Source organism: Hylobates moloch, unplaced genomic scaffold (assembly GCF_009828535.3).
Source record: "Hylobates moloch isolate HMO894 unplaced genomic scaffold, HMol_V3 SCAFFOLD_8, whole genome shotgun sequence".
NCBI classification, from domain to species: domain Eukaryota; kingdom Metazoa; phylum Chordata; class Mammalia; order Primates; family Hylobatidae; genus Hylobates; species Hylobates moloch.
The window spans coordinates 10,867,812-10,881,984 of NW_026652283.1; the positions used below are offsets into that span (position 1 = coordinate 10,867,812).

The 14,173-nt window shown below is 38.2% G+C and overlaps 1 protein-coding gene across 2 annotated transcripts in view; it reads right to left on the minus strand.

Annotated features, from left to right (window-relative positions):
- LRP6 (LDL receptor related protein 6) overlaps positions 1-14,173 on the minus strand; it is a 156,287-nt gene that overhangs the window by 5,779 nt on the left and 136,335 nt on the right. For both annotated transcript variants that reach the window (XM_032159641.2, XM_058442459.1), the window contains 6 exons: positions 12,973-13,098; positions 9,633-9,869; positions 8,605-8,715; positions 5,145-5,375; positions 3,436-3,572; positions 2,706-2,803 (listed from right to left, as the gene is read on the minus strand). In XM_032159641.2, the coding sequence (XP_032015532.1) occupies positions 2,706-2,803; positions 3,436-3,572; positions 5,145-5,375; positions 8,605-8,715; positions 9,633-9,869; positions 12,973-13,098 (940 nt within the window). The remainder of the gene's footprint in view (positions 1-2,705; positions 2,804-3,435; positions 3,573-5,144; positions 5,376-8,604; positions 8,716-9,632; positions 9,870-12,972; positions 13,099-14,173) is intronic.

Sequence of the window (14,173 nt, forward strand, 5' to 3'; positions counted from 1 at the left end):
CTGCTGTACAATTCTGTACAATTTCTGTACAGTCCAGGCTGGATTTTGGTAGACAGCCTCAGGGGCGTAACTATTCCACTGCTGTTATCTTAGCAAAGGGAAATTGCTGTGGTGCTGTGGTTGGGGAAACGGTTTTCATTCCCTGTGTATAGGTAAGTACCTGTCATAAGAGCAGCTTTAAACATCAAAATGATCAAATTTAAATGCCCATAAAGGGTCAGTGAATTTTTTAATGTATATTTCAGAGGCGTAGTTTATTTCTTACACTTGTTTATCTTTATAAGTGATGTACAGTTGTTAGGTTTGTAGCATTGCTAACTAAAGAAAAAGGCATTGGAAAGAGAGAAACATACTAGTGAAAATAAGATCTGACCTAAGTTCTGGCTTTTCTGTCATTCCTACTTCTATTTTTAACTTCTTATACCTGTTTATTCTAAATATGGTAAAGCCGATCTTAAATTTATCCCAAAGATTTTTTTCATAAGCTTTCTCATCAAAGTGACTACAAGAGAAGGGGAAAACCAAGTTAAAAACTGATACAATGATTCATAAAACACCTAGTGATACAGAGCACCACAAGATAATATATCCCAGGAACCCAGGATACAAACCATTTGCTATCACTTGGGCTTGCTTCAAAAGAAATGGCTGCCAGATTGTTCACAGTTACAGATCAAACTCCTTGTTCTACTCTGTCTCCCCTTCTTACTACTGCATTTGATTAGTCTTTAAAAAAGAAAGAAAGAAAGAAACCAGCCTGGGCACCATAGCAAGACCCCATCTCTACAAAAAATTTTAAAAAGCCAGCCAGGCGTGGTGACACACACCTGTAGTCCCAGCTACTTGAGTGGCTGAGGCAGGAGGATTGCTTGAGCCTGGGAGGTGGAGACTGCAGTAAGCTGTGATTGTGCCCCTGCACTCCAGCCTGGGTGACAGAGCAAGACCCTGTCTCAAAAAAAATAAATAAATAAAAATAAAAATAAAAAGGCTGCAAGGCTGCCAGAGACCAAAAGTTATGTGACCCACTGAGCAAGTTCTCAAAGGCTTTTACTATCAATACTGACATGATGTCACAGTTTTTGTTTAACTTTTTGTCCAATCAGGTGTCAATCCTTGGTGAAATTTCTAAGGTCAACATTTAAAAGTCCAAATACTTCTATTTTCATGAAAAAAAGAAAAAAGAAAAAAAGAAAATAAACTGAATTAATAAAATTTTTTCATGTCCCAGTTTAGACCAAAATCTCAACAAATGATGGAAGTTTTGACTCAGAGGAAACAGAAATTGGGCTTATACGGAAAACAGTTAAGCAAGAATAGTTTTTTATGCAATCGTGTTTATTCTGATGAGTGCCTTATTCAATTTGAATTACGGACATTACTTTTAAAAAATAAAATTTTGTATCTTTCTCCTTTCTCAATTTTCAGGCTTCTGCTTTTTCTGTTTTGGCTTCCTTGAAGAAGAAACTTGTGGCAGGGAAAGCAACATTACAACAAATCATTAAAACAATCAGTTCACAGCCAAGGCTATTTCAAACAGTCTTATCTAAACTGAAATGAGAATTCTGAGTGAGATATTTTAAGTGGTTTCCACTTTATTTTTACACATGGGTGAGGTCATATCAGGCCAATTTGACTGAAATGCTAGGAAAGATAATAGAAGATTATCTGGAGAGGATAGAAGATAGAAAAGATTATCTAGAAGATAACAGGCACTTGAGGGATGCCCATAAACCCTGGGCACTTCAGTGTTTAGATAGAAACTCTCAAGCTACTGATAGTCTGTTGGTTTTTCAAGGAACATAGAAGTGGAAGCTGACACAACAGTACTTGACCTGCTCAACACACTTTATAGACTCATAAATTAGCAAAAAGGAATAATTTCCTCTTTTTTGGCTTACAAATACACTTTATTTATTTCAATCTTTCTTTATTCCATGCAACGACATGAGAAATCTTTCACTCCAGATTGTAATAGCATGTGCAAGCAATGGCTGAACTTACATTTCTCTCAACTTTTCTAAAATTCTGTGCTCTGAGTATGTTGCTGTTTTAAACTCTCAATTCTATGAACCAATCTTATCCCAATATTTCATTCTTAGAATATCAAGCTATTTTGAAACCAGTCACTTTGGTGGGTAATTCCTCCTTAGAATACTGCCAAAGCCTGAGGCTGTATTTTATTATTCTAAAAGCCAGCATTTGTGATTCTCTTTAAAAAAAAAAAAGTATAGGCTGGGTGTGGTGGCTCACACCTGTAATCCCAGCACTTTGGGAGGCCAAGGCGGGCAGATCACCTGAGATCAGGAGTTCAAGACCAGCCTGGCCAACATGGTGAAACCACGTTTCTACTAAAAACACAAAAATTAGCTGGGCGTGGTAGCGCAGGCCTGTAATCCCAGCTACTTGAGAGGCTGAGGCAGGAGAATCACTTGAACCTGGGAGGCGGAGGTTGCAGTGAGCTGAGATCATGCCATTACACTCCAGCCTGGGCGACAAGAGTGAAATCCATCTCAAAAAATTTAAAAAAAAGTATAACGTCCTGAAAGGAAAGGATTTGTGGTAGAGGTAATGTCAGTACTACCAAGACAAGATGCCTAGTCTCTCTTTGGTGACCATCGTCTACTCATTTGGGGCTACATCAGGTCCACAACTAAAACACTTTCTAATAAATACTGCACCTTATTTTAGAGGAGGATGTGTATTACCTGTATGACCTATGAGTGGAAGGACTGTTTGAAGAATATCCAAATTCCATAGTGTAATGTGATCGCTCTGTGGCTGGGGATGGTGGAGGGTTCAAAATCTAAAAGAAAAAATAATTAAAATATTAAAATAACAACACAGAAACGATTAGACTTTCTTTCAACTTTTCTTCCTTTGTCTCTATTAGTGTTTTTTTACAATACACTATTAGCACAATTCTTCTTTTCCAAAGAATTCACCTCAAACAGTACTTTGGGATCATGGCTTCCTCATTCCCTAAGACCTCATCATGGCTAAAAAGTGCAAAGTGACAAAAACTAAAATCTGTAATCTAAAAATCATTGGTCAGCACATCTAGGTCCTGGTTATTTAAAATTGTAAGTATTTGGAGAAAAATTATTGATTTAGGAGAAATTCCAGGTGTGCTTCCTCTTTTGGGAAGTCATAAAATGAAGGCCCTAATCCCTCAAGAGGTACCATTCAGTAGTTCTACTTTTACTTGAAATGTGAAATTAATGCCCAGTGCTTTCAAATATTCTGGTTATTACACAGTAACTTAAAAGATTTATAAGCATGGAGGGTAGTGTGTGGTAAATCCTTTGAGCCTTTTATGCCTAAATTTTACATTCAAAAACTACTTTTACATTACTATCACCGATCACCCACATTTAAATGAGTTAAAAAATCTAAGATCTCATGTATGTTGCATTCAAAGGAAAACAGACTACTTACTGCAGGGAAGTAAGTGCCTTTGGTGCTTGAAGAACTACTTGATGATGCTCCTGTAACATGGGCTCGGTCATAGGGGGGTCCACTGCTTCCCCCCATGATACTGAGGGAGCTGATCATTGATTTACCTCGAGACATTCCTAAAATAAAAGGAGGTTAAAAACTGAAGATGAGTAAGATCTATAAAAATGTTATCAAGCAATGTTATTCAACAGTAGGATTACAAATATCAACAGTCAAGTAGTCTGATTTTAAAATAACTTACACTCTTTTCCTATAATTGAAAACATTTAATGGAGAAAGGAAATGAACGTTCTCTAGAAGTCAATGCTTCCACTGAAAGAGCTGGCCTAGAACAAGGCCAAGAATAGCTCCCACCTTCTCCCTCTCCTGGTAGAAGCAGCTATTTAAAATAAGGGCTTTTCAACCTCTTGGAGGATTTGAAAGGATTGTAAAGGGTAGAGGTTGTGAGGCAGGGCATATTAAATACCAGACTTGCTCAAAAGAAAACAACAAAAAAAACATTTTTAGGGCACAAACAACAAATGAAAGAATATTTCTTCATCTAATGAATATAAATGTTGCTAGAATCAAAACTACCAGTGCTAAAGAAGAACTTCTATTTTTTCCAAGAAGCTTCCCAAATTCCACTAACTGAAAATAGGTATGGCAACAAAGAAACATTACCATTAACAGTTTAAAAACCATGTTTGTCTACTTAAGAGCTACACCCATAGTAAGTTCCTATTTTCAGAGGGTTTTTGCAAGGCACCGCCTTTTCCATATTCATTAAAAGGAAGGCTTCTTTTAACTAAGGGCACCAGAAAACATTAAAAAGAATGCCAGTTCCCTAGAGCAACATGGCCTACCCAAGTGTAAAACTTCTGGCTACTCAGCTATGCCTAAACTAGCCCTTTGCCCCTGTTAGCACATGAAGTCAGGAGAAAACATAAGACATATTCCGGCCGGGTGTGGTGGCTCACGCCTGTAATCCCAGCACTTTGGGAGGCCGAGGCGGGCAGATCACGAGGTCAGGAGATCGAGACCATCCTGACTAACACGGTGAAACCCCGTCTCTACTAAAAAAATACAAAAAATTAGCCGGGCGAGGTGGTGGGCGCCTGTAGTCCCAGCTACTCGGGAGGCTGAGGCAGGAGAATGGCATGAACCACAGGGGGCGGAGCCTGCAGTGAGCCAAGATCGTGCCACTGCACTCCAGCCTGGGCGACAGCGAGACTCTGTCTCAAAAAAAAAAAAAAAAAAGACATATTCCTCCCTTCTATCACCCAGCTATTTACAAATCTTTGTTGGCTGAAGGGAATCTTATATAATTTTTGGCCTCCTTTTATTCATGGGCTCCACAGTACTAGAGTTCCCTGGTGATGAACTTAACCTGTGGTTTACAACCCTTTCACTAAATGACTGGCTGATTCACCTTCCGTAGCATGCATCCAGAATTGCAGTCAGAGAGGCTTAGAGCTTGCATATGTATTTGTTGTATATGCTCTGACAATTTCTACCAAACCATATCTAAGGCCTTCTGTGTAAAGAGAAGGTGCTAATACTACAAAAGAACATTTGTTCTTATAATTGTTTAAACTCAGAGTAATATGGTTTCAAACAGACTCTAGGTAGTATTCTTTTCCACAATGGAAGCCTGGCAGTCTTGCAGGACCAAAGACTTGATTCTCAATGGATCCATCCTGACTCACCTGGAAGAGATCCTGACAAAGAACTTGGGTGTGGCACATAACCAAGAGGCACAGAAGCTGGTCCATGAACTACATAGTCATTAGTCATAGTTTCCCCATCTCCCTTCATACGTGGACACAACATCCTCTGGCAGATAAAGTATATAGTTCCAGACACAAAAATGGTGACAATTACACCAATAACAGAACCAACTGTATTGGTGGCCTGTGGTGCTGGTTCTTCAGTTGGATCTATAATGAAGAATGCATTATGGTTATTTAATAGAAAAACAACTGTATATTCAAAATAGTAATCAAAAGAGGGCTTGCTAATAGGATGTGAAGCTATAAGCCTAATGAAGATAATTCATAAACACTTTTCTTTTTTATGAATACATACGCACCATGCCCCGAGGACATATGGGATAAATGTCATCATTAGGAATCAAAATGAACTACCCTTAAGTGAAGACAGAAATAAAACAATAGGCTGGAAAGTGTAATTGTAAACTGATAGAAACAAAGATGGTAAATGAAGTACAGATTTAAACACCATTAAGAAGCTTTAAATAAATAGATAAAATCCATTCTACTTCATTCTATATACCATATAAATGACCAAGGTTATTCCAAGATTTCGGGAAAAAATTTATGACCAGAAGGGATAAACCTAGAAAGGTCATCAAATGTTTTACCTGGAATGGTGAAGAGGCCAAAATCAGCTCTGAGCACATGTTAGATTTTAGATTTGAATAGTGACATTTAGGCCTGATGAATGAAAACTGGAAGCTAAAGATGAGCCTCAGCTCTTGAATCCCCTATGCTGCTGGCCTTCAGGCTGTCTAGTTGCCTGAGACCAAGGAACATAAGGTCTTTAATACCTGATTACTGGAGGACCCACAAAGAAAGGCCAGACTGCCAGAATGAGGACATTGCCCCAGGGATTCACCTTCCCTGGATCCCTGAGCTACCTGAGGCTTTAAGAAGCAGAGGGCATCAATATCAGAGGTAGAGGGAAAGTGAGCTTATTGAAATTAGAGCATTACTGTTTCTATTCAGAGGGAAAATTCTTCCATTCTGAACAGTTAAAATTTTATCTCACAGTTGCAGATCCTTTAAAAAACTTCCTCCTGTTTCATCTTACCTCAAATCTCCCATCCATATAGCTAAACTCATCCTCTGACAGATTACATGAAAGAAATGCGTGAAAATGACATCTCTAAGTTACATAATATGTAGGGATTATCATTTACAAATTTAGTCTGTGGAATGTGAGGCATAGACTCTTCTTAGTCCTTGAGAACAACCGTCTCATCTTTTCATTCCTTTTTAGTGCCCTAACATTCCTTTGCAATGCCAAGCTTCAGGAAAGAAAAGTTCACATTCACTACCCTCAATTCCTAGTCTCTGGGTCCCACCATAAACTCCCTGAAATCAGACTTCCACCCTCACCACTGCACTGAAACTTTTCTGGCAACAGTCAAAGCTCTACTATTTGCCATATTCAATATATTCTTCATTTCACTAACCTCTTTACACAATACTGCTGGCTCCTGTTTTCTCTTTAAAAAAACGTCTGATCAATATCCTTCCAAGATACCACTCTCTTAATTTTACTATTTCTGATTATTCTTTTTCTGCTTCCTTTGTTGGCTTCATTCTCTTCTGCCTGCATCTTAAGGGCAGGTGCTTCCCAGAGAGATTTCTATCTATCACCTACTATTTTCCTCCTCTGCTTACTGTCCTGGGAGATTCTATCTACTGTCACAGCTTTCATTATTATCAATAAACTAAAGAACACCAAATCTCTCTTCTGAGCCACAGTTCCTTATAATCAACTTCCTGAAGATCAAGAGCTTCAGTGGGATATTCCATGAGTATCTCTCAGGCAACATATCACAAACTGAACTCATTGTCACCATGATCAGTCATTTCTCCTAGATTCCAGGGGTAAAGAGACCATAAATGAAGTCATCTAGAATAAGATAATAAAAAGTGATGGGGCTTGTGGCAAAGTACACACCTGCCTAAAGGCATTTAACGTAAATTAAACATCACATCAATCAAACATTACATCTGCAGCCAAGATGTGGTATGATACTTTGGTTTCCAGTTCCTGCTATATATCCCATTTAATGACTCCAGTCACTCAGTGAGGTACCTGTGGGTCAACTTAAACTTATCAACTATATCTAAGTGTTACCAATTCCTCTTTATTCTACTTCTGAAACAACTCCGAAATCTGTTCTCTCCCTGCCACCCCCACTCCTCCTCCTCATGATTTAGATCTTTATCATGTTCTGCCTAAACTCTAATCACTTCCTTTTTAAATTACAGGCTTCGTAAATGGTGAGAATGATTTAGTGGGTTACAACCAGCTTTGAAAAATAAAACAGAAAACGTCAGAAAGCATTCTATATAATATGAGTAAATATTTAAGTGTTGTGTGACATCTTTTTAAATGCATGAGCTCACATCTCTGTATTCCTCTTGATGCGATCAAAAGAATTTTGAAAGCAATCAATCTAACAGATTTCCCTGCCTATAAGCTTATCACCTCCAACCCACTGGCTTTACAACTTCTGCATTGCTTGACCATGCTAGTCTGTTTCTTGAAATTTTCAGTGACTCTCCACTCTCCATTGTTAATATTGTCTAGGCTCTTTAGAAGAAAAGTACAGTCCTCCATGATTGTACCTTTACCTATGTTATCTCTTGCTGACACCCCTCAACAGAGCATGTATTTTGGCAGTCCCATTACATGGAGTTTCCCAAAGGTGCCTGTTTCACTCTTTTCTGCTTTTGAATAGTATACTCCCTCTGCCAAAATTGCAATTTCGCCACTTATCTACATGATGAACGCTATTCATTGATCAACACCCAGCCTTTTTTTTTTTTTTTTTTTTGAGACGGAGTCTCGCCCTGTCGTCCAGGCTGGAGTACAATGGCACGATCTCGGCTCACTGCAACCTCCACCTCCTGGGTTCAAACGATTCTCTTGCCTCAGCCTCCTGAGTAGCTGGGATTACAGGAGCGCGCCACCACGCCCAGCTAATTTTTGTATTTTTAGTAGAGACGGGGTTTCACCAGGTTGGCCAGGCTGGTCTCGAACTCCTGACCTCGTGATCCGCCCACATTGGCCTCCCAAAGTGCTGGGATTACAGGTGTGAGCCACCATGCTCGGCTGATTTCTATGTATCTAAATGATTTGAGAATTTTGTGACTTTGGTTATAGTAAAATAATATTTACTCTTTTCTAGTGCTTTATTAAATGTTCTGTGAAGATTTTTGTGCATAAGAAAACTGCTATGTTTAAAGAATTACTGAAAGCAAATCATAAAAAAACCTTCGCACAAATAATTAGCCTAATATTAGTACTTATTACTTAGAAAGGAAATCTCGATAAGTAAACCTCACACGTAAGAAAAAAATGGTTTAAATTCTCTGTTAAGAGTAATTTATAGATCTCAGTCCTACTTACAACAATCCAGTTCATCTGACTTGTCACTGCAATCCACATTATGATCACACTTCTTGTGCTTTCCAATGCACTGACCATTGGCACAGCGGAATTGATCAATTAAACAAAGCACTGGAAAAAAAACATAAATAGTTTTCTTATTTTTAATATCATGTAACATCAAACTCTGGCAAGAATCAAAAGGTGCTTTCTGAGTACAAATGAAAAACAAATTAGACTTTTAGCTGTAACTTAAATATTATTCTCTGGAGTTCCATTGGTTGAGAGAGGGAAAAAAAGAGTGGGAGAAAAAAACCCAGCAGGAAATTTCCTATTTTATTCTCTTTTTTTTTTGAGACGGAGTCTCGCTCTGTTGCCCAGGCTGGAGTGCAGTGGCGCAATCTTGGCTCACTGCAAGCTCTGCCTCCCGTGTTCACGCCATTCTCCTGCCTCAGCCTCCCAAGTGGCTGGGACTACAGGTGTTTGCTACCACGCCCGGCTAATTTTTTGTATTTTTAGTAGAGATGGGATTTCACTGTGTTAGCCAGGATGGTCTCGATCTCCTGACCTCGTGATCTGCCCGCCTCGGCCTCCCAAAGTGCTGGGATTACAAGCGTGAGCTACTGCGCCCGGCTTATTCTTTACATTAAATTCCCTCTTTCACTAAAGAATTCTAGAGAACTTGGCTGGGTTGTTTTTACCATGGGAAAAGTTAGTAAGGGAAAGTGAAGAATATATAATATGTTAGAGCATAATTAATAAATCCACTAATTCAGAGCTCATTGAAAACGGGGACTTTTTTTTTTATACTGAAGCCCTAATATATTTTAGTTTCATTTCTCAATTTTCAAAGCTTATTAATTTGTATAAATCTTACGCATATGAAGTGAATTAAAACGGTAATATGGAACATGTCACTATGATCAGAAGTGATATAGTCATACGTACTTGAAAAACCCCAACTGACACTAAGCCAAGTAATACTGAATTTTAAACAACTGAATGGGAAAAAAGGATTGCATGCTGAGGCACTGAGGAATTCTGGATACCTTCACAGTTCTTCTCATCTGATTTGTCCTGGCAGTTTGCATCTCCATTGCATCGGAGGGCACCATCAATACACTGCCCACTGGCACACTGGAACTGGGACTCTGAGCATACAGGACAATTGAGTTCATCACTGTGGTCTTCACATTCAGTAAATCCATCGCACCGCCAAGCCACAGGGATACAGTCAATTTCCCCCGTGAAACAAGTAAACTGCTGAGGAGAACATGTTGGAGGTTCTTCAAATGAACAAGGAGAAGGGGAGTGACAAAAACACAATCATGGTCACACAGAAGTACAAACACATACCTGAGTGAAGCTCACTTAATAATTAACATACACAAAATACTTTACAATAAATATGATTTATAACTATCTCATCTATTCAAAGAAGAAATAAAGGTGTTCACATTACTTCCTTTCATTCACTATAAACTTTTGCCTGCAAAACTATAAGGCAAAAGTTTTTTCATATATTGTAATCCAAAACAGGATTATAATATTTGCAATGCATTACAATCCCACACATAACCTAGGAATAATCACTATAATTACCAAAGATTTTAAAGTTAGCCTAGCATTCAAAAGTTTTCTAGCTCTAAGCTTCTCAAAGGATAGTCCATGAACCTTTAGGCGTTCCTGAGACCTCTTTCAGGGGACCCACTAGGTAAAAACTATTTTTATAATAACATTAAGATGTCATTGCTTTTTTTTGGCTATGTTTGCACTGATGCTACAAAAGGAATAGTGAATAAAACTTGGTACCTTAGCAGACTCAGGCAAATGACAACAAACTTTATTAGTAATCACTGTACTATACACAGCCACACGTGCACAGTTTAAACAAACACACAAAAAAACCAACTTAAGAATGTTATTGATGAATCAATAAAAAATTATATTAAAATCAACCCAAGTGTATGCTTCTTTAATATTCTGATCAATCAAATGGCAATTATGCATAAAGCTCATGTTGCAAACCTAAGCATGGTAGTTTCTAATGGGAAAGCATTTGTTTTGAATTGTAAATGCAACTCAAAATGGAATGTCATTTTTACCTGAAAGAATGACTGACAGGTAAATTATACAGTAGTTATTTACACTTGTCTGTTAGTGAATTATCTAGAGAATCCATAACCTTATGATATGACCAGAGGTCAGAAAACCCTGTAACTTTACAACAGAGAATATTGCACATTACAGGTGAATATTTTACATGGGGAATTTTAGGGATTATTTAATAAGAGCCTATTATGTATTCAGCACTATACTATCTATATTGTATGGAGAATTAAAGTAGATAAAATATATCCACGTCCTTAAAGCAGTTTGAATTTGGTTGGGGACAGGAAGAAACTAATAAACGTAAAACAAAGGACACTACTTTGAACTGCATGTCATGCAAACTGTGTGATATAGTTTGGATATTTGTCCCCCCAAATCTCATGTTGAAATGTAATCCCCAATGTTGGAAGTGAGGCCTGGTGGGAAGCGTTTGGATCATGGGGGTAGATCCCTCATGCCTTGGTGCTATCCTCCTGATAGTAAATGAATTCTTGGGAGACCTGGTTGTTTAAAAGTGTGTGGCACTCCCTCTAGCCTACTCTCTCTCTTGCTCCCTCTTTTGCCATGTGACCTGCCTGCGCACTCTTCACTCCGGCCATCAAAGTTTCCTGAGGCCTATCCAGAAGCTAAGCAATACAGCCGGCAGAACCATGAGCCAATTAAACTTTTTCTTTATAAGTTACCCAGCCTCCGGTATTTCTTTATAGCAATGCAAGAATTGCCTAATACACAGTTGTATACATCTGTCAAAACTCATTTTAATACATACATTAAAAATAACTGCTAAATGTGCAAGCAAGAAAAAAGGCCCTTTAAAAGATATTTTCAAATTGGAAGATGAGATCCTTGACTCAGTTTTATCCATGTTATCATTAACATAAAGAGAAATTTTTCTAGGATTTGCCTCACTTAAAGTAACAGTCTAGCACCCTGATAGGGAAACACATGCTATTTCTTTTTTTGTTGGGGGGGGGGGGGAGTAACCATAAAATTTACCAATTTAACCACTTTAAAGTGCATAGCTCAATGACATTAAGTACATTCACATTATTGTGCAATCCCTATTTTTAAAAATTTCAAGTACCAGAGCTTAACTTTTTGTACACATCTGATTTCCCTGACTATGCTGTATGCTATCTCAAAGATCTTCAAATCCCCTACAGTCCAAGCACAGGGCCCATGGCTGCTACTGAATACATGCATTATTTATTTTTAGAAAAACTTATAGTTTGAAGAATAAAATTTACTTGTAATCCCACCCACCCGATCAATAATTTTTATATGTTGAATGCATATTCTCTTTCAGTATTTGTTTACAGAAATATATATTTTATGTACTTGTCATTTTGGCAACATTTTTTACATCAACTTCATGATTATAACATTTAATAGCTGTATAAACTCAGTTATTTTACTTAATAATTTCTCATACCATTAGAAATTCGTTTAAAAATTTCTGCCACTGTAGATAATAGTATGATGTAGTCTTTTTCCTTCAGCTGAATTAACTTAGAATTATCCCCAAAAGGAGGATATCTGAATTAAGGGTATGAATACTATTATGGTGCCTGATACCATCATACTAAAATTTAACAAAGGAATGTATCCATTTGTTATACCCACTAAGTGATGAAACCAATTTTCCTACAACAGTATCAGTGATATCTTTTAAAAAATCCTTTTTTACTAGATAAAGACGCAATGGGAATTTGCTGATGGATCTGAACAAAAGAATATTCTTTCCATCAGACACATTCCCAACAATGACACATAAACTTAGAGAATCTAGAATTTAGTGGAGAGAGATTACAGGAGTAGAATTAATTTATTTTGTTACCTTTTGGGAGGGGGAAGGCTACTTTAGTATTAGGAAGCATACTCATTCACAGGCTGAAAAGTGTGGTAATATATATGCAATGAAATACTATTCAGTCAAAAAAAGTAGGAAATCCTGTCATTTGCAACAACACAGATGAACTTGGAAGACATCCTGTTAAGTGAAATAAGCTAGGCATAGAAACACAAATACTACATGATCTCACTTATATGTGGAGTGTAAAAAAGTCAAAGAAACAGAGTAAAATGATGATTATGAGGCTGGGCAGGGTGGCAGAGAAGAATAACAGAAAAGCCTAGTATAGTACAAATGAATGGAATACAAGTAACCAATTAAGTTAGTAGACAGAGCAACTTCAATGCCTAGTCATAGAAGTCTAGGCTTAAGATATGGAATATGTTTGCATTTAAGGTTGCACAAGAAAATTACAGCATATTTACCTCCACATGATAGCTCATCTTGAAGCAGAACCAGGTGCATTGGACAAGAACACCTTGTAGTACCATCCCCCTTTACAAGACAAATATGTGAACAGCCACCATTATCCTGAGCACAAGGGTGCTGTCCTGCAAAGAGAAGAGAAGAGGTGAGGATGGGGAGAGGAGGGGGAGTGGAGGGGGAGTGGGGGGGAGAGGAGGGGGAGTGGAGGGGAGAGAAGTGGCAGAAGAGAAAAAGGGACAACGCTGTCAAAACTATGAAAATCAAATGTATAATCAGCTTGGACTTTTTTTTTTACTTTTATTATTATTATTATTATTATTTTGAGACAGAGTCTTGCTCTGTAGCTCAGGCTGGAGTACAGTGGTGTGGGGAGAGTCTTGCTCTGTAGCTCAGGCTGGTGTGATCTTGGCTCACTGCCAACTCTGCTTCCCAGGTTCAAGTGCTTCTCCTGCCTCACCCTCCCGGGTAGCTGGGATTGCAGGTGAGCGCCACCACACCTGGCCAATTTTTCTGTTTTTAGTAAAGATGGAATTTCACCACCAGGCTGGTCCAGCTTGGACTTTTATTTCCACACAATATGATTCTTCACTCAATCTCTACACAACCTACAAGAAACTACTTCCATCTAACCACTGTCTTCATATATTTATATATAAAATATTTTAAGGTAATGGTAAAGCTCACGTTAATTTTTGTGAATATGAAAAAATGTTTACTGAAACTAAAAAATTGCTAGGGAGAGGTTGGGTGCAGTGGCTCACGCCTGTAATCCCAGCACTTTGGGAAGCTGAGGCAGGCGGATTGCCTGAGCTCAGGAGTTCGAGACCAGCCTGGGCAACACAGTGAAACCCCATCTCTACTAAAATACAAAAGAAATTAGCTGGGTGTGGTGGTATGCACCTGCAATCCCAGCTACTCGGGAGGCTGAGGCATAAGAATTGCTTGAACCCAGGAGGTGGAGGTTACAATGAGCCAAGATAGTGCCACTGCACTCCAGCCTAGGTGGCAGAGCAAGACTCCATCTCTACAAAAAACAACAACAAAAAATTGCTAGGGAGAATGCTGAAACTTGAGTATTATTCTATTTAAAATATAAGAATTCTCCTATATTAAGATTTTTAACTCAGAAAATCTGTATTTCTGAAAGACGATTTCAGTCAAAAAGTGTATCTTAATGAGGAATCCATTGAGAATTAAAGA